This window comes from Gouania willdenowi, chromosome 1 (genome assembly GCF_900634775.1).
Source record: "Gouania willdenowi chromosome 1, fGouWil2.1, whole genome shotgun sequence".
Taxonomy (NCBI): domain Eukaryota; kingdom Metazoa; phylum Chordata; class Actinopteri; order Blenniiformes; family Gobiesocidae; genus Gouania; species Gouania willdenowi.
Genome location: NC_041044.1, coordinates 752,933 through 777,238, shown reverse-complemented (window position 1 = coordinate 777,238; position 24,306 = coordinate 752,933). Strand labels below are relative to the sequence as shown.

The 24,306-nt window shown below is 44.8% G+C and overlaps 1 protein-coding gene across 2 annotated transcripts in view; it reads right to left on the bottom strand.

The window, feature by feature from the left end:
• Window positions 1-5,542: 5,542 nt before the first annotated feature.
• The window catches only part of LOC114471097 (glutamate receptor 2-like), a 100,323-nt gene continuing 81,559 nt past the window's right edge, over window positions 5,543-24,306 (bottom strand). For both annotated transcript variants that reach the window (XM_028459690.1, XM_028459682.1), the window contains exons 18-19: window positions 15,750-15,884; window positions 5,543-5,719 (exon numbers count right to left, since the gene is read on the bottom strand). In XM_028459690.1, coding sequence (XP_028315491.1) covers window positions 5,549-5,719; window positions 15,750-15,884 — 306 coding nt within the window. In that variant the 3' untranslated portion in view covers window positions 5,543-5,548. The remainder of the gene's footprint in view (window positions 5,720-15,749; window positions 15,885-24,306) is intronic.

The following is a 24,306-nucleotide window of genomic DNA, read 5'->3' as shown; positions in this document are numbered from 1 at the left end:
GGGTGAATAAACTTTCGTGTGTCAATTATCAAGTTTTGGCCGAGAAACTCCCGTATTTTACCCCTCTTTCCCGTAATAATCCCGTATTTTATTACAATATTAATAATTAAAAACATTCCTCTGCGTTATTAAACTGAACGCTGTCACTAGACTCGTGAGAACTGTCACATGAATAGCTTCGGTGGAAGTTCTCACGAGATTAGTGACAAAAACAAACCGGAAACAAGTGAGAAGAGAGATGAACGTATGAAGACGTTCTGCTGAAAAAAACAAAGAACTGGTGTAAATACGTTATGAAATCAGCCAAATTTGATTGTATCAATGACTGTTTGCATTAAAATCACTACATGCTGTAAAATCATTAACTGCTGTAATTATTTTACTGTAGGCTATTTAAGGGTTAAGTTCATGATTAATAAATGATTATTGTCCAAAACAACATCTAATGCACTTTTTTTCATCAAGGGACATGAAACTTGTGTTGCTGCTTGGCTGCACCCCACACCACGCATGAAGTGGGTCTGTCAATGAGTCCCCAGTCCGCCACTGACCATCATCATCATCATCATCATCATCATCATCATCGTTACATTAAAGTAAGGTCAGTGAGTAGAAAAGGCTCCCAGTCCAAACCAGCTGTTTAACATGAAAGCATGAGCGGCCAATCACACGCTGATATTAGGACACATGAGCGTGACTGACCAATGAGTCGCTAAATCAAAGAGGATGATTGGCTGTAAGGGTTAAACAAGGAGAAAGTGAGTGGGATCAAACAGGAAGTGGGAGGGAGGGAAGAGGGCGGAGCAGGAAGTGATGGAGAAGGAAGCGACGGAGCAGGAAGTGACAGAGCAGGAGGGAAAGAAGAAAAGCAAGAGGAAGAGGATCACAGTCACACACAGTTTGAATCACATGTAGCTAACACTAGCTTTTACCTTGACTTTGAGCCAACGCTAGCTTTTAGCTTGACACTGAGCCAATGCTAGCTTTTAGCTTGACTTTACGCTAACACTAGCGTTTAGCTTGACTTTGAGCTAATGTGGAACAACCGCTGCAATCACATCAATCTGTAGAACATGAGCAACGCTACACAGTCACAGTAGGAGGTGTTTTATTTTGAAGTTGTTTTCTCTCAAATCCAGGGGTTTTGTTACAGTTTATCCATTCCTGTGTCATGTTACACATTTATGTTTCCATTTCCTCATCTTTAGATCCTTTACTTTCTATTAAACTTCCTGAAATTATGCAAAACATGATCAATAAGGTTCATAGAGTCAACTACTGTTATTAATTTCACATTTTATATGCTTCAGATTATTTACAAGATGGGAATAGTTACGGCAAAACCACGCAAGATTATTTTGCTAGTGCGACGTTAGCCACATGCTAACCCTCATTCATCTTCAATCACAGGAAAACATGATCACTAGATTAACCTTAAAATGTACCTGTTGTGGAAATGTATTTAACACAAAATGTGTTTAATGTGTTACCAATAAACAAAATATGTGCACTTTTTAATTAAAAAAAGCACATTAAAGGACTTTTTAGAACAATTTTATACCTTGGGTCATAAACTATGGTGAACTGCTGTTTTAATCAGGATATGTGAAGGAATTCTGCCCATTAGATTAGCCCATTAGCTTAGCCCACAGATCCCTCTCCTACCATCCGATGTGGTGTGAACGTAAACGTTTTGGTGTGTATCCCGTACCAACATTATGGAGCCAACGTCTGGATAATTCTGACTTAGTGTCGTTATTTAGGTCAGAGACACTAAACAAATGTTTCTGTTGTCATAGCAACCATTAGCTTTACACTTCACCATTGTTCAGAAACTGTAGACCAACAAAACACTGTTGCCTAGCAACAGCTAACAGGAATCAACCAGGGGTGGAAAGAGTACAGAAAAAATCTACTTAAATAAAAGTACTGTTACTTTGATTCAAATTTACTTAAAGTAAAAGTAAAGTTACTGGTGTAAAAATCTACCCGAGTAAAAGTAAAAAGTAGTTAACTTAAAATGTTACTTGTTACTTAGTTACTTTTTTTTTGGGGGGGGGGGGCATCTCTCCCATGCAATAAAAAAATAAAAAGACGTGTATACAGATCAAACTAGGTTCTTTTTTTAATCTAACTAAAAAGCAAGGGACGTCTGTGTGGAGCAAATATCTCCCTGACAGAGTTCGAGTTCAACCTGAAACTCGGTCAGCGGGTTCCAAATAACCAGAGTGTGTGTATCTGTTATTTTGGAGTCATTTGGTCATTTCAAAATGATTATTTTATGAACATTTGAAATGAAACCAATTCAACACTCATGTGTGCAGCCAGAGCCAATCTCTGCGCACACAGCCAAGCAGACACGGGTTGTAAACACGAGTGAGAGAGAAGGAGATAGTTTCATACGGAGAGGAACGTCTGAGCAGCCGTGTTTACACTGATAAACTAGCAAAGCTCTTAAGTCTCACTTATTGGGCCTGATGTTAGTCACTGATGTTCATGTGTGTGAGCCACGGCAGACTCCACTTCCTCCTGTGCCATGCTATTGTTAGCGTCTCAAACATAGAGCTCTCTGAATAGATGATTTAAAACCTTCAGCCACTGGTGAGTCTTTTACAGACACGTTTCCCAACCTGTTCAATTCTCCATCTGGTAAACTGCAGATTCTCTGTGGTGTCGTGCATGGAAGCTAAGCTCTGACCACTCGGTTCAAAGGTAAAAAATGACTTTTGTTTTTTTTAAAAAAAACAGCCGAATAGTAGATAATACTTTAATTTACTTACTCACTCGTGTAGTTTGGAGCTTTACGTTTTGTTTTGCGCAGTTTTGTTACTTTTCTGATTGGCGCTACAATGTCTATGGAGTTTGGTTATCAGCGTTTCAAACATTTCACGGAACACACACACGGCATTTATTTATTTATTTAAATATACTAAATGACTAAAATAAAACACAACAAATGCACAAAAAGACAACTGAAAGAATAAAAAATACACATGACTCCAAAAAACATACATTACAGAAAAATACAACAAAAATATGAAAATGACTCAAAATACGGAAAACTAAATATTTATACAAAAAACACACAAAATGACAACAGAAAGATACACAAATACACATCTAGACTCCAAAAAACATACATTACAGAAAAATACACCAAACGAAAAAATATATGTGAGTAAAAAAAAACAACAAACACATTTATCAGGTTCATGTCCCATAGAATTAAACCAGAGAAATCACACACGCTGTTTTAGTTTACACCCGAAAATAAACCCCTTTATAACACTACAGAGGGCGCACGGTGGTTAGTGGTTAGCACGTCCGCCTCACAGCAAGAAGGTCCTGGGTTCAAGCCCTGGGGTGGACTTGGGTCCTTTCTGTGTGGAGTTTGCATGTTCTTCCCGTGCTGCGTGGGTTTCCTCCGGGTACTCCGGCTTCCTCCCACAATCCAAAAACATGACCGTAAGGTTGATCGGAGTCTCTAAATTGCCCATAGGAGTGAATGAGAGAGTGAATGGTTGTCTGTGTCTGTGTTGCCCTGTGATGGACTGGCGCCCTGTCCAGGGTGTACCCCCGCCCAGCGCCCTATGAGAGCCGGAGATTGGCACCGGCAGACCCCCGCGACCCTGTTAAACGGGAATAAGCTGGTATGAAGATGGATGGATGGATAACACTACAGAGTACAGAGTATGTACACCTCTGTGTACGTCCAACCTTCAAACACATACTCATTTGGACATAATTAACTCTACTTAAGCTCCCACATGAATACATACTTCCGACGGGCACTGTGCTAGTTATTATAATTTATGAGATAACACCATTTCCAAATAAAGTGCATGGCGTGGCTAACCTGGATAAATAAAATAAAATAAATGTCAATTTGACGAGGTAAGTGTTTGTGTCAATACATCCAATGTGTCAGAGCATCCAATAAAACATCTCTGAAAGCAAGAAATGCGTACAGTACTTTATATAAAGTCTATGAAACATTCTAGGTGGAATGAGCCAAAGGAGGAAAAAATGATACCGACGCCTCAGGGTGACGTGCATGCCGAGAAATACAGTTGTAATTGTAATTAAAATAACATGATCATTGTGCTAAACTGCTGATCAAAAACAAAGTTAGCTCACTAAGCTAACATACCTCTGACCAAGTGGTCGCTACAGACATGGGCATCAGCAGACTCTGCTCCTCCTGACCACAGACAGGTTTAAAATCCACTTTTTACGGCGTTGTTCTGTGAGCTTTTTTTTTACATTTCTCACCTTTGTGAACGACAATCTTCAGTACTCTATAAAATCTATTTTCCTTTTCTAGGTTAGAAATATTGGAGCAGCCGTAAACTAAACAAAACATAGACATTTTGATGATTTCAGACGTGAGATTCTCAAGTTTCCTGCTCTCCGTCAGAATTTAGCGCTCTCGCTTTGTCGCAATGCAGTAATGTGAGTGACATCACATGAACAGAGCAGGTCATAGACATATACACATTCTATTGGCTGATCCTAACAACAGCTCTAGGGTACGTTCAATAGCACAAATGTCCGCATGCTGGGTTTTTTTCACTCTGGAACGGAATCTATTTCAAATGTAGTGAAGTACTGTTACTTGAAACAAAATTTACTTAAGTAAAAGTAAAATTACAGATTTTAAAAAGTACTCAAAAAAGAAGAAGTACACAAAAAAGCTACTCAATTACAGTAACAAGAGTAAATGTAATTATTTCCACCCCTGGAATCAACCCATGTGTCATATTCTGTCCAGAATGGCGACTCTCCATAATTTATGCCCCAAGGTATAAAATCGTTCTAAAAAGTCTTTTTAATGTGTGTATTTTGTAAAAAGGTACATATTTTTTGTTTATTGGTAATAAATTAAACACATTTTTTGTTATTTACATTTACACTACAGGTACACTTTATTATTATTATTAATTTTTTATTATGGGTGGAATTGGACATATCTGTTTATCACATTTTCTAAACATCCAATAACTTGTTTTATCAGTGTATAATAGTGTGTAAACGTGTGATATTGTCCCTAAACATGCATGTGAGACATTTCCGTGTCATGTTAGCACCTGATTTTTACTAAAGAGAGAAAAAAACGGGTTTTAAAGCATTTTCTGTTTAAAAACATCAATTCCTTTTTCCCATTTCTAACGGAGTTCAGTGAAATTATTGAGCATTCTATTGATATGATCACATTTCTATCATGATATGTATTATTGTTTTATTGCATACATGACTCGAGCGCCACATTAATTCATGCATATTTTGTACAGTCCCTGTCATTTACGGCACTTAAAATATTTGTATATTATGTACTATACATTATATTAAGAACTGCCTCCAGTAAACTGCGTTTGCCCTTTGGTGTGAATGAAAGGTTGACTGAGGTGTAGTGACACAGTTTGCATCCTCACAGAGTGATGCTAATGCAGCTGTTGTCCCACTGTGGGTGGTCCAATCAGAATCAATCACTGTCCATGACTGTGAGCACAGGACACGTTTGCCATCAATCATCACTCTCCTACCCGTGTTAGATCTTGACGCTCTCAATGCCGTAAACGTTGTAGCCTTCCTTATAGGTGGCGTAGTTTGGCTGGTGGCTGGGGGACAGCAGGTTGTAGTTGGGGGCGTGTTGAGGAGAAGACAGAGTGTGTGTGTAGTTCCCTGTGTGCTGGGGGGACGACAAGGTGTTGGCCGCCACCTTCACAACACAAATACATCATCGTTATGGCAACAGGCCATCTGTCATATGTCATCGTTATGGCAACAAGGCATCTGTCTTAGTCATCGTTATGGCAACAGACCACCTCTCGTAGGTCATTGTTATGGCAACAGGCTGTCTGTCATATGTCATTGTTATGGCAACAGGCTGTCTGTCCTATGTTCTATTTCATATTATTTAGTGAGTTGTCTCAATATGGGATGTCACCTCTGCCACATTCTTCAGAATACCTATTTCACTTTGCCAATCCTGATTGGCCAGTGAAGCACATCAGTCCAATGGGAGAATCTCCCACCTCCTATAAGAGGAGGGGACGAACAGGTGCGTGTCATTCTTAAACCTCTTCTCCTCTCAGGTACCTCACCTATTTTTGGCTCTGACCAGTTTAACTGTTTGCAGGTGGGATTTTCTTCTTTTCCTGGCGACAAATGCCCCTCACAGTGAGGGCCCCAGAGCGCCTGTCCTCTCTTTCCCTAAGGATAGACAGATGGAAGGCGCTCGCAGCCCCGCCCTGGGTATTATGGACATTATCGAAGGGTTACAGACTGTAGTTTGTTCCCGGTCGCTCCCGGGAGGGATTTTATTCCAGGTACTTTCTGGTCCCCACACGAGGGGCGACCGGGATCCGACCTATCCTGGATTTACGAGCCCTGACCAGGGATCTCAGGAAATATGCTTTCAGGATGCTTACGCATTCCTCCCTCATACGTTTGGTACGTCAGAGGGACTGGTTCACGTCTGTCAACCTCAAAGACGAAGCGTGTTATCCCCTTCCCAGGAGATAGTCTTCCTGGGACTGTACCTGCGCTCTGTACCTGTCAGCGAAGCGTGTGAGGTATTTCAAAGCATGTTTTGTTCTGTGGGAATTCCAGCTGTGGGTGGCCTCAATTGGGCTGATCCCTGTGCATCGTGGCGCAAGGAGGGTTTTGGTTACGCCAGGGTGCAGCTCTGCTTCACTAGTGGGTGCCCGGCTTCCTGGCGGATGGAGTGCCCTTGGGCGCTGTCACAGACAGGAAGGTGAGCTCCACCGACACCAGCTTGTTAGGCTGGGGTAGAGTTTACAAGGGCAGATCTGTGAGGGGCCGCTGGAATGTGGCCCTCCAGCGCTCTCACATAAATTACTTGGAACTGTCAGATGTTGCACCCCGACAGTTATGGGCTCGTTTCTCCCTGCGCAGCACGAGTGCCCCCCTCGGCGTAGACGCACTAGTGCACGCTTGGCCGCACGTGCTTCTCTACGCGTCCCCCCGATGGCTCTGATTCCTCCCAGCCTGCAGAGGGTGTGGGAAGACGGCCATTCTCTGATCCTGGTGGTAGCTATGCACTGGTTGGTGGAGATTTACCAGCTGCTCTGTGCTTCCCCCTGGCAGCTCTCGCTGCGCAGGGATCTGCTGTCGCAGGCGGGAGGCACGGTGTTCTATCCATGCCCAGAGAGCTTGGTGCTGTGGGCCTGGCCACAATGTGGCGCAATCTGTCAGCTGTAGGGTTATCACAGGACGTGATCTCTAAGATACAGAGCGCTCGGGCCTCCTCCACTAGGTCTCTTTATGACTCTAAGTGGAGGGTGTTTGAGAGCTGGTGTCTCCAGGGAGGCCACATTCCTTTTCAGTGCCCGGTGGGTGTGATTCTGTCAATTCTGCAGGGCCTGATTGACAAGCGCAAAGCCTTTTCCACGGTGAAGGTGTATTAGGCGGCGATCGCCACCTGTCACGTGGGCTTTGTGGACTAAACAGCGGGTCAGCATTTGCTCATATGCAGGTTTATAAAGGGTGTGTAGAGGCTCCACCCGTGTCCAGATCGATGGTTCCACCATGGGATCTGGCGGTGGTTTTGGAGGGTCTTAAGGGCCCATTTTAACCGATGAGACGAACCTGAAGTTTGCCTCCCTTAAAGCTGGCTCTGGGTTCGGCCAAGAGGGTCAGGGACATCTATGGGCTCTCGGTTCACCCGTCGTGCACTCAACTTTCCCCAGGTGATGCGAGGATCATTCTGAGACCCAACTTGGCCTTTGTGCCGAAGTTGGTGGGCTCATGTTCTCCCATTGACCTGCTGGCCTTTTCTGCCTCACAGAGTGAGGAGTGGCCCTATTTGTTGTGTCCTGTTCATGCGATTCGCACTCATATGGACAGGACAAGGGCCCTCAGGAGGAGCGATCAGCTGTTCGTCTCCTGGGCCAACCCCCGTAAGGGGAAGCCTGTCTCTAAGCAACGCCTGTCACACTGGGTGGTGGAGGCTATTGCTTTGGCTTACTCGTGTCAGGGTCAGCAGCAGCCTACGGGTCTGCGTGCACACTCGACTCGGGGACTTGCCACATCCTGGGCCTTGTTCAGGGGAGTGTCTGTCCAGGACATCTGTTCGGCGGCGAGCTGGTCCTCGCCCCCCACGTTTGTCCGCTTTTACATGATGGATGTATCCGCCCCGTGAGTGGCATGAGCGGTCTTACTGTCTTGATGTAAGCAGGCTCCTGCCCCCTGGGCTGGTGACGTTCGGTAAGCCTGTCTGCACTACGGGAGTTTCCATATCCCATAGTGAGACATCTTACAAAATATTATGAAATAGAACTATAGGTTACTTTCGTAACCCCAGTTCTACGAGTAATATGGGTGAGATGTCTCACCAGACTGCCCTTTTTTCTCGAATGAGGAGAAGAGATTTGCTTACTAAGATTGACGCAGACTGTTCGTCCCCTCCTTTTTTAGGAGGTGGGAGGTTCTCCCATCGGACTGATGCGCTTCACTGGCCAATCAGGATTGGCAAAGTGAAATAGGTATTCTGAGGAATGTAGCAGAGGCAACATCCCATAGTGAGACATCTCACTCATATTACTCATAGAACCGGGGTTACAATAGTAACCTATAGTTATGGCAACAGGGCGTCTGTCGTAAGTCAAATTTATGGCAACAGGACGTCTGTCATAGGCTGATGGAAACATCATCAACATCACACTGAGAGTGCGAGAGCATTACTGAGGAAGACCTTCACCTAGACTTTAATCAAGACCTTCACCTGGACCTTAATCTAACCCTTCACTTAGACCTTCACCCTTGACCTTCACCAAAACTTTCACCTGGACCTTCACCCTGGATCTTCATCCTGGACCTTCACCTGGACTTTCACCTGGACCTTGACCTTCATCTAATCCTTCACCTGGATCTTCACCCTAGACCTTCACTTAGAACTTCACCTGGACCTTCACCTAGACCTTCACCAGGACCTTTACCCTATACCTTGACCTGGACCTTTACCCTAGACTTTCACCTAGACCTTGACCTTCAACTAGATCTTTACCTGGACCTTGACCTTCATCTAACCCTTCACCTGGACCATAACCTAGAGTTTTACTAGGACCTTCACCTAGATTTTCTTCACCTGGACCTTCACCCCAGACCTTCACCTTGACCTTAACCTAGACCTTCACTTCGACCTTGACCTGGATCTTCATCTAAACCTTCACCTGGACCTTCAACTAGACCTTCATCTAGACATTCACTTGGACCCTCACGCGTACCTTCACCTGGACCTTCACCTGGACCTTCATATAGACCTTCACCTGGACCTCCACTCTGGACCTTTACCCTAGAACTTCACCTAAACTTTTCCTGGACCTTCATCTGGACCTTCACCTAGACCTTCATTTGGACCTTCACCTAGACTTTCATCTGGACCTTCATCTAACCCTTCACCTGGACCTTCAACTAGACCTTTATCTAGACTTTCACCTGGACATTAACCTGGACCTTCACCTGGACATTCATCTGGACCTTCACCTGGACCTTCACTTAGACCTTAAACCTGGACCTTCAGCATGTGTTTGTGCTGCTACACAAACCATCACCATGTGTATCAGAGGGTCTGAGGGTCAGATTGTAGGGGGCACTAGAGTGTGAATGAAGACTAGTTCAGTGAGATGCTGTTGGTCCAGTAAGATGAAGGTGACTGAATAATTAGATGTTCTCCACTGAACCTGTGGAGGTTAGTTTGATTGTTACCAAGCTGAAGGACAAACATGGACCTTTACGTGGAGAAGAGGAGATAAAAGGTCATTAGATGATGATTCTTCTCTCTTTGGTGCAACATCTCTATGGACTATAGATCTATGTAGCGCCCCCTTTTGGCTGTAGAGGACTAGCATCCTGAAGCTAACAGCTAGCAGGTACTGATCATACCTTTAACCTGCTTTGATCCTTGAACATGGATAATTAAAGTCATAATTGTAATTGAGAGATGTTATTGACTCCAACCCTGCCAGAAAACGAAATGTTATGTCTATAACTTCTGTTCCCTGAAGGAGAGGAACGAGGTACAACACATATAGTATGGGATATCACGCCCCCGCGTGGCCTACTGAAGAAAACCTCTAATCACGCCTTTAAGGCAGATGATCTGTGATGACGTAAATGAGGCTCCGCCTGCCTCATAAATACGCTGTCATCACAGTCATCCTTCAGTTCAGTAGCCGCTCTTCACCGAGCCCATCTGTGTAGCGGGGCAAAGAAGTGTTGTACCTCGTTCCTCTCCTTCAGGGAACAGGTTATAGACATAACATTTTGTTCCCTTTCAGTCGATTCACTCGGTACAACACATATAGTATGGGACATGTATACACGCCCCGCAGAGCAGCTATGAACCGGAAGCCAACCTCCAGCACCTCTAGTGCATGCTAGACCCAGTGGAAAGAACCGAATGGGCCACCGAAGGGGCCGTTACATCCAGACGGTAAAACCGAACAAAAGTGTGTGGTGATGACCAACTGGCAGCACGACAGATGTCACTCAAAGATACCCCCCTAAACAAAGCCCACGATGTACATACGCCCCTGGTCGAATGTGTTCTTACACCCTGAGGTAACTGAAGACCCCTGCTGTTGTAGGCCAGGGAGATAGCCTCCACAATCCAGTGAGAAAGCCGCTGTTTAGACAGGGCTTTACCCTTAGCTGGATTAGCAAAACACACAAACAGCTGGTCACATAAACGCACACTCCTAGTGCGGTCTATGTATTCATGTAGAGCACGTACAGGACACAAGGAATGTAACCTCCTTTGCTCCTCAGATGCAAAAGGAGGAGGGCAAAAACTAATTAGCTCAAAAATCATGGAGCTATGAGCTGAAGGGATGATCTTAGGCACATATGCCATGTTTGGGCGTAATGTGACCTTAGAACCATCTGAAGTGAACTGGGTACAAGAAGGATGCACTGATAAAGCATGAAGATCGCCCACTCGCTTAGCGGAGGTCAAAGCGAGAAGTAGTGCAGTCTTATATGACAGAAATTTCATATCTGCTGACTCCATAGGCTCAAAAGGGGGGCCAGAGAGAGCATCCAGCACTACAGTTAAATCCCATGAGGGGATGATGGATTTCACCACAGGCCTCAGCCGGCGAATTCCCTTTAAAAAACGCATGGCCAGCGGATGCGCACCTGGCGTCACTCCATTGAAACCAACATGGCAGGCAGATATAGCCGCCAAATAAACCTTAATAGTGGAAAAGGACAGACCTTTATCCAACAATTCCTGAAGAAAAGTCAAAACCTCCACAATCGAACACTGAAATGGGAGTACATCTCGGTCCTGACACCATTGCTCGAATGCTCGCCATTTATAAGCATATAAGCCACGAGTGGATGATGCCCTAGCACTCTGGATCGTTGCCACCACACTTGGGGGCAGACCCTGAGCCATTAAATTTGACCGTTCAACAGGTAGGCACGTAGCTGCCACAATTCCGGACGTGGATGAACCACTTCTCCACCTGCCTGCGAAAGGAGGTCCCTGCGTAGAGGAAGCTGCCACGGCTCCGCTGCCAGTAGATTGATTATCTCGGCATACCATGATTTCGCAGGCCACCGAGGGGCCACCAGAATCAGGGACAGACCCTGACGACGCACTCTCTCCAACACAGGCAGTATCATTTCTACTGGGGGAAACGCATACAGGAGCATGTTGGGCCATGGGTGCGCTAGCGCATCCATACCCAGAGGTGCATTGTGGTCTGTTATGGAAAAGAACAGGGGGCAGTGGGCGTTTGCCCTGGAAGCAAAGAGGTCCACCTCCGCCCTGCCAAATCGAACCCATATCTGAGCCACTACCAAAGGGTGTAATCTCCACTCTCTCACAAGGGGACCCCCTCTGGAGAGAAGGTCTGCACCCAGGTTCAGGCGTCCTGGAACATGAGTGGCTCTCAGAGACAGAAAATGAACACTGCCCCACATCAACAGAGAGTGAGTCAGTTTTAGCAGGGGAAGTGATCGTGTACCCCCTTGCCTGTTTATGTACGAGACCACTGTAGTGTTGTCCGTCCTGATCAGAACATGTTGGTCTGATAGCACAGAGCGAAAATACTTCAGGGCCAAGAAAGCTGCCAGCAGCTCCAGATAATTTATGTGAAGCCTGCTCTGTACTGAGGTCCAGAGTCCTCTCACTGCTGCTCCGTTGCACAGAGCCCCCCATCCCATCAGGGAGGCATCTGTGGTCACCACTTTGCGAAAGCACACCCTCCCTACCGGGGAGCCCTGGCTTAGTAACCCGGGATCCCTCCAAGGGTGGAGAGCCATCATACAAGACGGAGTTATTATCAACATCCGCTGGAGGTGACGCTGTGGACACAGCCGGTGTGAGCGAGACCAGCGCTGAAAAGCGCGCATCTTTAACAGTCCGAGCGGCACTACAGCAATCATAGACGCCATCATGCCCAAAAGCTGCAGGACCAATCGGAAACGTAGTTTGCGTCCCAGTTGAAACTGAGCGAGGCAGCGGTGAAACGCGGCCACCCTGCCCTCCGACAGACGCGCTCGGCCGGTTAAAGAGCATATCTCCAGACCGAGGAAAGAAAACTGCTGACTCGGGGTCAGCGAGCTCTTTTTCATGTTCACTGAAAAACCCAGAGCTCGGATATGGGACAGAACAAGAGACAGATCTGCTGCTGACTGCTCTCTCGAACTCGCTAACAGAGCCCAGTCGTCCAGATAGGCTAAGACACGCACGCCTTTCTCCCGCAGAGGAGCTAACGCCGCCTCGACACACTTGGTAAAGGTGCGAGGGGCGAGCGACAAACCGAATGGAAGCACAAGGTATTCGTAGGCTACACCTTCGAATGCAAACCTTAGAAACTGCCTGTGGTCCGGGTGTATTGCCACATGAAAATAAGCGTCCGTGAGATCTATAGTTGTGAACCAATCCCCCGGATTGATAGCGCTCAGTAGCTGTCTGAGTGTTAGCATCTTGAACCTGTACGTCCGCAGATACCTGTTCAACACTCGCAGGTCTAATATAGGACGGAGTCCCCCCCCTTTCTTCGGAATAATGAAATAACGGCTGTACCAACCTCTTTTCATCTCCGAAGTGGGCACCACTCTCACCGCTTTCTTGCTCAAAAGCGTGTGTATTTCCTCCCTCATTACAGCTGCAGCCTCCTTCTTTACCACTGTGTTTATTACAGAAGTGAAGCGTGGAGGTCTGACCCGGAACTGTAACCGGTAACCCATAGCAACGGTCCTCTCTACCCAAGGGGTGAGTGCGCATGCGCGCCACCTGGGAAGGTGGGCAGCGAGCGGACTGACCTGTAGCACTGTGGGTGGAGTGCTGCTGCCCTCTAGCGTGCTGGGGGGTAGCAGCCTCACATGACCGACCAGGTTTACATGAGTTGGAGCTTGTGTTGTTTTTCTTTGTTTTTTTATACAAAATGCACTTTTTATTGAGTGCCACATGGGCATATTTGCAGTAGGCATAGAGTGAACCTTTAAAGGGGCACCAAGAAAGTGACGAACATTGCAAAACTTTACAGTAACCTGAGAAACATTCAACACCCCCGAACTGGGGTTTATAAACAGAGGTAACAGATGTGCATTTGTGTGCATGGGGGGATTGTGCTTGGGAGACTGTGTTAGGAGAGAACAATGCCTTTTGGGATTGGGCCCCTGAACAGAACTCGGCCGGCGCCTTTTCGGCGGCAACAAAATAGGGACAGCAGCGTCTCCCTGCTGCTTCAGTCCCTCTCCACTCAGTCCCACTGCTAGGAGGTGTGTGGCTTCTTCCGCCTATGCGCTGGGCCCTTTTGGAAGCCCTGCGGCGGACCTTTGCTCCAAGCCGAGTGGTGTGGAGCATGACGAGGAACCTGCGGCGCAGGAGGCTGCACCTTCCCCGGTTGTCCGAAACCTGACGGAGGTGTAGCCTTCTTGTAGGGCGGCGGAGGTGGCGCTGCAGGCCTGCGTGCACCTGCCGCTTGTTTGGGCTTAGCGTCACGCCTGGGTATGATGCTGCGCAGGGCTTCAGCTTGTTTCTTCCCTAACTCAAAACGTGCCTGAATGGCGTCAAGAGATTGCCCGAACAAACCCATGGGAGATACCGGCTCGTCCAAATAAACGGCCCGGTCTCTCTCTGGAACATCCGATAGAGTCAGCCACAGGTGTCTCTGTGACACCACGGTAGACGCCATTCCTCTGCCGAGGGAGAGCGCTGCACAGCGGGACACCCGGAGGATATAATCCGTGGCGACCCTCACCTCGTTAAGAAGAGGAGCCAGAGAGCTGTCGGGGGGAAGCAGCGAACTGAGCTCAGCCAGCCGCATAGCCTGATAGGTCTGCAGCATGGTGACAGAGCTCAGTGCACGAGCGGTGCCTGCCTGCGCTCTGTAGATTTTATCCAGCTGCGAGGAGGAAAATCTACAGTGCTTGGAAGGAAGCGATGTGGGGCCGCTCACGCCATGGTTGTGAGAAGGCGCCAGAAACGCAGCCAGAGAAGGCTCCATAGGTGGAGGGTTGACTAAGCCAGCCTTTTCCGCTCCATCCAAATCCAAAAACTGTCCATAGCCGGGCACCGTGACGCGGGTAGACAGTGGTTTGTTCCATGTTGATGTCAACTCCGAGATAAAATCCGGGAACATGGGCAGGCTATTCTTAACCACCCTAGGCTCGGGAGGGAGAAAAAATCCCGCAAACCGTGACGGTTTTTGAACCGGGGGAGGAGAGGGCCACTCCACTTCCAGCCTCTCAGCTGCACGGCGGCACAGAGAGTAGAAAGATGTGTCGTCCTGGTTAACCGGCGCAGCAGCGGCGGCACATTCTCCAGGCGACAACGCATCTAGCTCATCCTCCGACAAACCATGAACGTCCAGACCGATGTCCAGCACGTCATCGTCCTCACGGTCGGCTTCTAGTCCTACCAGAGGCAGGTTAGAGCCCTCGGAGAACTCCGGCTCGACCTCGGCCAACCCGTGCACGTACTCCATGTGGTCAGCCCAGCTAGTAGCGGGGACTTCGACCACAGGTTCCTCATCACCAGACTCGGACGAAGCCGGGTCCCTAGACTCGGATAGGAGAGGGTCATGCCGTGCGACCGCAGCTTTTCCCAGAACCTTCTCCACGAAAGTGACCCGCCTTTCCAAGGTTGAACGCCGAAGCTGGCGACAAAACGCACAGGACTCGGGCTGTGTCAACGCTCTCCTGGCGTGGACTATTCCCAGGCAGACGGGACATGCTTCGTGCTGGTCCTTATCGTGTAAGGAGAAGCCGCACCCCTGAGGACAGGGGCGAACAGAAGACTTCTTCCTTGCGTTAGCCTTCGTGCTCATTTTGATACACCGAAGCTTGTTAATAGAACTAGCGCTCCGCGGGCAGCAGCAGCAGCTGCTAACACCAACAGGAGCAGTTAAACTAATTCTAAGTAGGCAGTAGCCAAGGCAGAGACAGAGCTAACTAGCAGCAGCTTGTTAGCTCCACTCGGTAGAGGTGTTCTTAGCGAGGTGAAGAGCGTAAGAACTGAAGGATGACTGTGATGACAGCGTATTTATGAGGCAGGCGGAGCCTCATTTACGTCATCACAGATCATCTGCCTTAAAGGCGTGATTAGAGGTTTTCTTCAGTAGGCCACGCGGGGGCGTGATATCCCATACTATATGTGTTGTACCGAGTGAATCGACTGAAAGGGAACCACCCAGTCTCAGTGCACAGAGTGAGCTCAAGTGTTAGCGTGTGTGTTAGCGTGTGTGTTAGCATGTAAAAAGCTGCTGTACCTTCATCTTTTTGGCTTCTGCACGACTTTTGTAGCAAAATTCGACGAGGGCCACCATCATGGCCAGGCCCAGGCCCCCCACCAGGATGTAGAACACCCCTGCTACGTTACTGAGAGAAAGAGCGCTGGTCTTCTCCTACACACACACACACACACGCACACACACACACACACACACGCACGCACACACACACACACACACACACACACACACACACACACACACACACACACACACACACACACACACACACACACACACACACACACATTACCACCCTTCAACCAAACAGCTTTGAAGCACTACATCTTCATTTTAATGTTAACATTTTAAAACATTGTGAGTTGAATGTGTTTTTTTTAGCAAAGGAAATATTTAAAAAATAATTATTTAAATTTTTCATTTAAACCAAAGATCAAAGCAGGAGAAACCACAAGCATCAAAGTGCAGCGGCTCAGTCATGTGACATAATGTGCTCGAACACTAAAATAATGATCACCTTTAACATCACGTGTCTCGTCAAAGTTATTGTTTCATATAAAAAATACTTGAATTAATACATTAAAAGTCACACACACATGCACACAATACGAGCATTAATAAAGGAGTGAATAAAAAGTGTGTTTTTATCTTTAATTCTAAGCCTAGTTTCCCTTTGTGTCGTCACTGACGGAATGAACACACACACACATTAACACACACACAGAGGACCGACACACACATGGACATACTGTAGGAGACTGTGTGTTTAGCCTCACACCAGGGTCTGGGTTCACTTCCCATTCAGGAAGCTTTTCTGTGTGGAGTTTGCATGTTCTCACGCCCTGTGAGATAAATACCAGCAGAGTCTGAACCCTGAGTCTGTTTAAGCTAGCACAATTAGCTCAATTAGCTTTACAGTTAAATCCTGAGAGGTTGAATGAAGTTACAGGACGTTTAGCTGCAGAAAACACATTTATTAAAAGCCTGATTAGTGATGAAGAATAAGGCTAATGAGAACACACGAGTCGTTTAGGAAACTCATGAGTCGACTGAGATTCTGTCAAATCCTCCTAAAGTTTGACCTTCTAACGTATTTTTTCCACCTTGTCTGCACATGCTGTACAAGATCAACAGAATCTTTGTCATTACAATTGTTGTAAAGAAATAAATACATTTATTTTATTGTTTAATTGTGACCATCACCAGCCCTCCCTAAGGAAGGGTTAGAAACACTTTATTAGAGGGAGGATATAAAAAGGGAGAGCAGTGTTACACCTTGGTGAGGGGGAAGGGAACATGGGAGAGGGAGCTAAGGTGGGACCGTGGAAGGGTTGGGGACAATTATAATTGTAATTGCGCACTTTATAATTAATTATAATTATGGTGTAATTATAATTATAATTGTAATAGTAAAATTCTGTTGCTGTCGTAATCGTAATTAAATTGTAATTGAGTTTAGATAATGGACATTGTAATTACCATAAAAATTGTCAATTATAATTTAATGCAAAACTGGGAAACCATGTTACAGTTCTATGTACAGTTTGTATTGCCACAGTTCACATCAGAACAGTTCCCTGTTATATTGATAACCTGACTCAGCACTTCGACTGTCTTATCCCACACAATGACAGATATTTACTTTTAATAGATGAACAAAGGCTCTTTCAGGTAATCCAGGGAATTTTGCACAAATGTTGAGAATGAATATATAAATGTACCAAAGCCTCTGAAGAAAAACTGAAATCAACGTTAAAGCCTGGAATATTCCTGTGAAAGTAGAATCTAATTCCTCGACAGAGAAGATATGATCTGAACCTACAACACATCACGTTCTCTTCTGTCCTGAGACACAAACGACAGAATTATTGAAACTGGGTAAAGCATTCTGTGCTACAACTATGTGTGGGATAGTTAGCACTGTTAGCTGGGATAGTTAGCATTGTTAGCGGTAAGAGTTAGCACTGTTAGCTGGGAGAGTTAACACTGTTAGCTGGGAGAGTTAGCACTGTTAGCTTTCTCATAATCAAAGTAATATTTCTAAAGTTTCCACAAAGTCTAATGTGTGTTTGAAGGTGTTTCCTTTGAAGGTTATTTTGGGGGAGGAGCCTGGTAACTGTGGTGAAATCTCATCCCGTGAGACTTCTCTGTAGGAAGATCCTGTTCTAATGTGGTACTAATCATTATTAAGTCTAATAATCACTAATCATTATTAAGTCTAATAATCACTAATCATTATTAAGTCTAATAATCACTAATCATTATTAAGTCTAATAATCACTAATCATTATTAAGTCTAATAATCACTAATCATTATTAAGTCTAATAATCACTAATTATTATTAAGTCTAATAATCACTAATCATTATTAAGTCTAATAATCACTAATTATTATTAAGTCTAATAATCACTAATTATTATTAAGTCTAATAATCACTAATAATTATTAAGTCTAATAATCACTAATTATTATTAAGTCTATTAATCACTAATTATTATTAAGTCTAATAATCACTAATTATTATTAAGTCTAATAATCACTAATAATTATTAAGTCTAATAATCACTAATTATTATTAAGTCTAATAATCACTAATTATTATTAAGTCTAATAATCACTAATCATTATTAAGTCTAATAATCACTAATCATTATTAAATCTAATAATCACTAATTATTATTAAGTCTAATAATAATAAATGTCTCACAGAGAAGTGATCATGTGACCAGCTACGTCACGTTCTGTGATGTGAAACTGTGTAAAAAGTGTTTCCATTGATCTTTAACCAAACATTTAATATTGAAACGTCTGAAAAATCTCCTCATGAAAGATTACAAATATTTGATAGTTTATAGATATTTGAGAGGTTTTTTTTTTTAGAAATTCACTTCCATTTTCCATTAAATGTTTTTATTGAACTATTTAGATTATACACATTTCAAAGGGTAATGGAAACACCACTACTGTTAGCTGGAAAACATCAGAATAATTTGGTTCTACTGCATGTCATCTGTAGCTATGCTTACATTGCTAGTTGTGGTTAAACTTGTTGTTTAACTTGTTGTATATTAGCTCATTGTGCTTTAGCTTGTGGTTTAGCTTGTTGTGGTTTAGCTTGTTGTGGTTTAGCTTGTTGTGGTTTAGCTTGTTGTATATTAGCTCATTGTGCTTTAGCTCGTTGTATATTAGCTTGTTGTGGTTTAGCTCATTGTATATTAGTTTGTTGTGGTTAAGCTTGTGGTTTAGCTTGTTGTGGTTTAGCTTGTTGTGGTTTAGCTTGTTGTATATTAGCTCATTGTGCTTTAGCTCGTTGTATATTAGCTTGTTGTGGTTTAGCTCATTGTATATTAGCTTGTTGTGGTTTAGCTTGTTGTATAATAGCTTGTTGTGGTTTAGCTCGTTGTATATTAGCTTGTTGTGGTTTAGCTCGTGGTTTAGCTTGTTGTGGTTTAGCTTGTTGTGGTTTAGCTTGTTGTGGTTTAGCTTGTTGTGGTTTAGCTCGTTGTATATTAGCTTGTTGTGGTTTAGCTCGTTGTATATTAGCTTGTTGTGGTTTAGCTCGTGGTTTAGCTTGTTGTGGTTTAGCTTGTTGTGGTTTAGATTGTTGTGGTTTAGCTTGTTGTGGTTTAGCTTGTTGTGGTTTAGCTTGTTGTGGTTTAGCTTGTTGTGGTTTAGCTTGTTGTGGTTTAGCTTGTTGTGGTTTAGCTCGTTGTATATTAGCTTGTTGTGGTTTAGCTCGTGGTTTAGCTTGTTGTGGTTTAGTTTGTTGTGGTTTAGCTCGTTGTATATTAGCTCATTGGGTTAGGGTTGTTGTGTATTAGTGTTTTCAGAGACATGATAGACATGATTAAAAAGACTTGATTGAAATAGCTTACCCCCCATTTAAAAGTTGGATTCATCTGATTTTATAAAAACAGCTAAGGACTTTAAAACATGTTAAAATTACTGTATTATTATTATTCTCTGTGTGATTTCATTATTTTCTAGCAGGTCTGGTTACATTTTACATAATGGCAGTACCTGGCAAGAAGGCGGAGCTGTGGGCATTATTTGTCAATAGTGGACGTCAGTCACCAATAGAGTGAGACGTCAGACAGTGCTAGTAACACGGAGCAACACAGACATGAAAACTGATATGTTTTCTCACTATTTCCACAGGTAAGATGCTCAGAAATAATAACCAGAAGGAATATAACATGTGTAAGCCTTAGACTGTGACTGTGATGTAGAGTGATTTGAATGAATGGAGACAAGAGAGACGTTGTAATGAGCGCTTACCGAGTACGACAACATGGGTGTGTGTCTGAAAAAAAGATGGCAGCTTATACCTCTGTTGTGATTACAGAGAACTGAACTGCAAATCAGTGCCTGACCGCCATCTGATCCCAAGAATACAGGACATGCTGGACACACTTGATTCACACTTCATCCCTAACTGAACAATAGAGCACCGGGAAGTACTGAATCAGCTGATCGAGGCCCTCACCAAACCCCCCATCCTTGGGTATCCTGACTTTGAGCAGCCCTTTGCACTTCACTGCGATGCCTCCCAGGATGGGTTGGGTGAGGTGCTATACCAACGACAACAGGGGAAGTTGAAAGTGGTAGTGTATGGCTCCCGCAGCATCAGCCCGTCAGAAAAAGGGTACCAATCAGGAAAGCTTGATTTCCTACCACTGAAGTTGGCCATTTGTGAACGCTTCAGGGACTACCTGTACCATGCCCAGTCATTTGTGGTTTATACAGACAACAATCCGTTGACAGATGTACGCACAACTGCAAAACTTAATGCTGCAGGACACAGAAGGGTGGCGGAGCTTGCCGATTACCACTTCACAATACGCTATCGCCCCGGAAAGAACAACAATGATGCCGATGAACTGTCTCAAATGCCGCTCCGCATTGAGGACTATATGAACAGCTGTACGAGAGAGGTCGGTGAGAGACTGTGAATACACTCATGGAGAATGTAAAAGTTGACAGGAGAGACCCATGCCAGGGTGTTGGAGGGATCCAGACCTGTGCCTTGAGCCTTATCAGAGACTGTAGTAGCACGGCTGATCAGCCCCTAACCCCGTCACAGATCCGTGAGGCTCAGGAAGAGAATGATGCACTGTCACGAGTCATCTGGTACAAGGGCCACAGCCACAGACCAAGTAGAGCCGAGATCAAAGCAGAATAGCCAGCAGTCGTTACACTGCTAAAACAGTGGCTAAAGATTGGCTTGGATGAAAACGGTGTCCTACGCTGCAGGACTTTCCAATGATAACAGCTAGTGGCTACCAAGTCCTACCACCCACTGATCTTCAAAGAACTGCACCTTAACATGGGCCACTTGGGGGTCAAAAGGACACTTGACCTGGTCCGAGAAAGGTTCTACTGGCCGCAAATGCACCAGGATATAAAACATCTTGTGACCAAAACCTGTGAGTGTGTAAAAGAAACCATGTAGGCAGACCCGTGCACTCTTGACTCCGATCCAGACCATATATCCATTCGAGCTAGTGTCAATCAACTTTCTCCACCTGAACAAGTGCAAGCATGGATACAAATACATCTTAGTGGTTATGGATCACTTCACAAGGTTTGCACAGGCCTACGCTACAAAGAACAAATCAGCAAAGAATGTGGCTGACAAACTCTTTAATGATTTTTCTTTGAAGTTTGGTTTCCCCAGCAAACTGCACCATGACATGGGAGGAGAGTTCGAGAACCGACTGATAGCCAGGCTGAAAGAACTCTCTGGCATCCAGGGCTCACACACAACACCGTGCCATCCTCAGGGTAACAGACATGTGGAGAGATTCAACCGAACTCTGCTCTACATGCTGCACACCCTAGAGGATGAGGAAAAGAAGGATTGGAAGGAGTCGCTAAGCAAGGTCATTCACACGTACAATTGCACAAAGAATGAGCATACAGGCTACACACCGTATTACCTCATCTTTGGATGCTCTCCACGCCTGCCAATCGACCTGCTGTTCAACATTGAAAAAGACAATGCCCATGGAAGCTATGAGGACTATGTGAGTCACTGGAAAAAAGAATGCAGGAAGCCTACCAGATCGCTGCCAGAAACGCAGATAAAGGAGCAGCTCGTGGGAAAGCCAACTATGACAAAAAAGTGCTAGGCAGAGACCTTCTACCAGGTGATTGGGTCCTTATCCAAAATCTCACTCTAAGAGGAGGTAAAGGAAAGATCCAGTCCAACTGGGAAGACCAGGTTTTCAGGGTGAAAGTACGGAAGGGTGACGGCAGCCCAGTTTATCAGATCAGCCCAGAGAACGGTAATGGGAGGGACAGAGTGGTCCATAGAAACCTGCATATGCCTTGTGACCACTTACCCCTTGCGCTCCCTTCAGCGCAGACTCCGCTGCAGCAGAGGAACGTCGGAAGAGTTACAAAGGACAAGAGGACGCCATGTTTTCATCAGCAGCAGTGGCCAGCATCAGACAGTGCTTCAGAGGACGACGGTGGTGGTGGCATCTACCGGTGGCACCATAGGTCTGGCAGAGAGGCACAGCAGCATCAGGCATCGCTGGATCCTGAGGCGGAATTCTTCTAGCCACAATAGGGTTGTCCACCTTCAGAAGAGGATTTGCCACTACAGAGCGAGGAGGTTGCTGATGTGCCACACCTGACTAACCGACATGAACGGGATCAAGCTGCTTTTCCTGAGAGTGGTGAGTTGGCTGAAGAATCATCGCAAAAAGTAAGGTCATGCCCACCCAGACTCAGACAGCCACCTGTCAGATTGTACTATGAGACCCCAGGGCAGCCATCATTGATGGCTGGACACTGTGAAGTGATAGAGACTCAGTATAATGAGCAGAGACACTTATGGCGACCTTGGTTGACTTTTGGTAGTAATGTCTCCTGACATTACAAATTGTGGGAGAGAGTGTGGCATTGAGTGTTTTCAGAGACATGATTTAAAAGTTGGATTCATCTGAATTCATAAAAACAGCTAAGGACTTTAAAACATGTTAGAATTACTGTATTATTATTATAATCAGTGTGATTTCATTATTTTCTAGCAGGTCTGGTTACATTTTACATATTGGCAGTACCTGGCCAGTAGGCGGAGCTGTGGGCATTAGGTGTCAATAGTGGTAAATGGTAAAATGGTAAATGGACTTGATTTATATAGAGCTTTATCACCACTGAAACAGTCTCAAAGCTCTTTACACATCAGCTCATTCACCCAATCACTCTCACATTCACACACCAGTGGGACAGGACTGCCATGCAAGGCACTAGTCGACCACTGGGAGCAACTTAGGGTTCAGTGTCTTGCCCAAGGACACTTCGACACATAGTCAGGTACTGGGATCGAACCCCCAACCTCTCGATCAGAAGACGACCCACTACCACCTGAGCCACGGTCGCCCTAGTGGAAGTCAGTCACCAATAGAGTGAGACGTCAGACAGTGCTAGTTACACGGAGCAACATAGACATGAAAACTGATATGTTTTATCACTTTTTCCACAGGTAAGATGCTCAGAAATAATAACCAGAAGGAATATAATACGTATAAGCTTCAGACTGTGACTGTGATGTAGAGTGATTTGAATGAATGGAGATGAGAGAGAAGTTGTAACGAGTGCTTACTGAGTGCGACAACATGGCGCTAAAAAGGTTGAAAACGAGCTTTAAAACTATTTTCTAAAAGTGAGAAACAAGCAACCGTAGATAGAAGCACCACCAGGAATAAGGCTGGCTAACTAGTGAGTTGAGAGGAGTTAAGGCTTCGTTTGTGTGGATGAATGAGCGAGCGGAGGCTAATGACACAGATGCTAACTATGCTAACAATGGTAAAGCCTGCACGCATTGCAGCGCTAGAATACACCATTTCCTGTTGGTTTTTCAGAATAAGAGCAGAGCAATATATCGAACATGGGAGACCTTGTTATATTTAAAAATGATTGTTTTTATGAAGACACCATTTCACAATTTCAGAAGTTAATTCCTCTTTAACCTGAGCTTTTAAACACATAATTCCTAATGCTAATTTAATTTTGAATTAAAGTTAAATCCGAATTATAGTTAATTCCGAATTATAGTTAATTCCGAATTATAGTTAATTCTGAATTATAGTTAATTCCGAATTATAGTTAATTCCGAATTAGGTGGCTGGTTTATTTTGTTTTTAATTCCGAATTAGATAATTCCTCTTTGTAAATACTTCACTTTGTTAAAGCGGCTTTAAGTTTATTCGGATCATTTTGCGCATGTGCGACTTGCGGCGATGACGCGCTGGTGACGACATAATCCAAGATGGCGGTGGCCCGGACTCCAGCCTAGACTATTTAATAAGAGTCATGATATGGATATAATGAAGAGTGGATGGACGGAGGCATAAACATGCAGACTTTCACACAAACCTGGAGGTGGAGTAAATGCGTCCCCTGTACTGCATTCATAGGCTGTAGTATCACCAGTTTATCATTTTACCAGTTGTTAGAGCTACTGTCTGGAGCTAATATTTATTACTGGTGATTGTTTTCCAGAGGTTTACTGGGATTTTTACCAGTGATTAGTTCATATCTCATCTCTCTTCCGCTGCTGCTTCA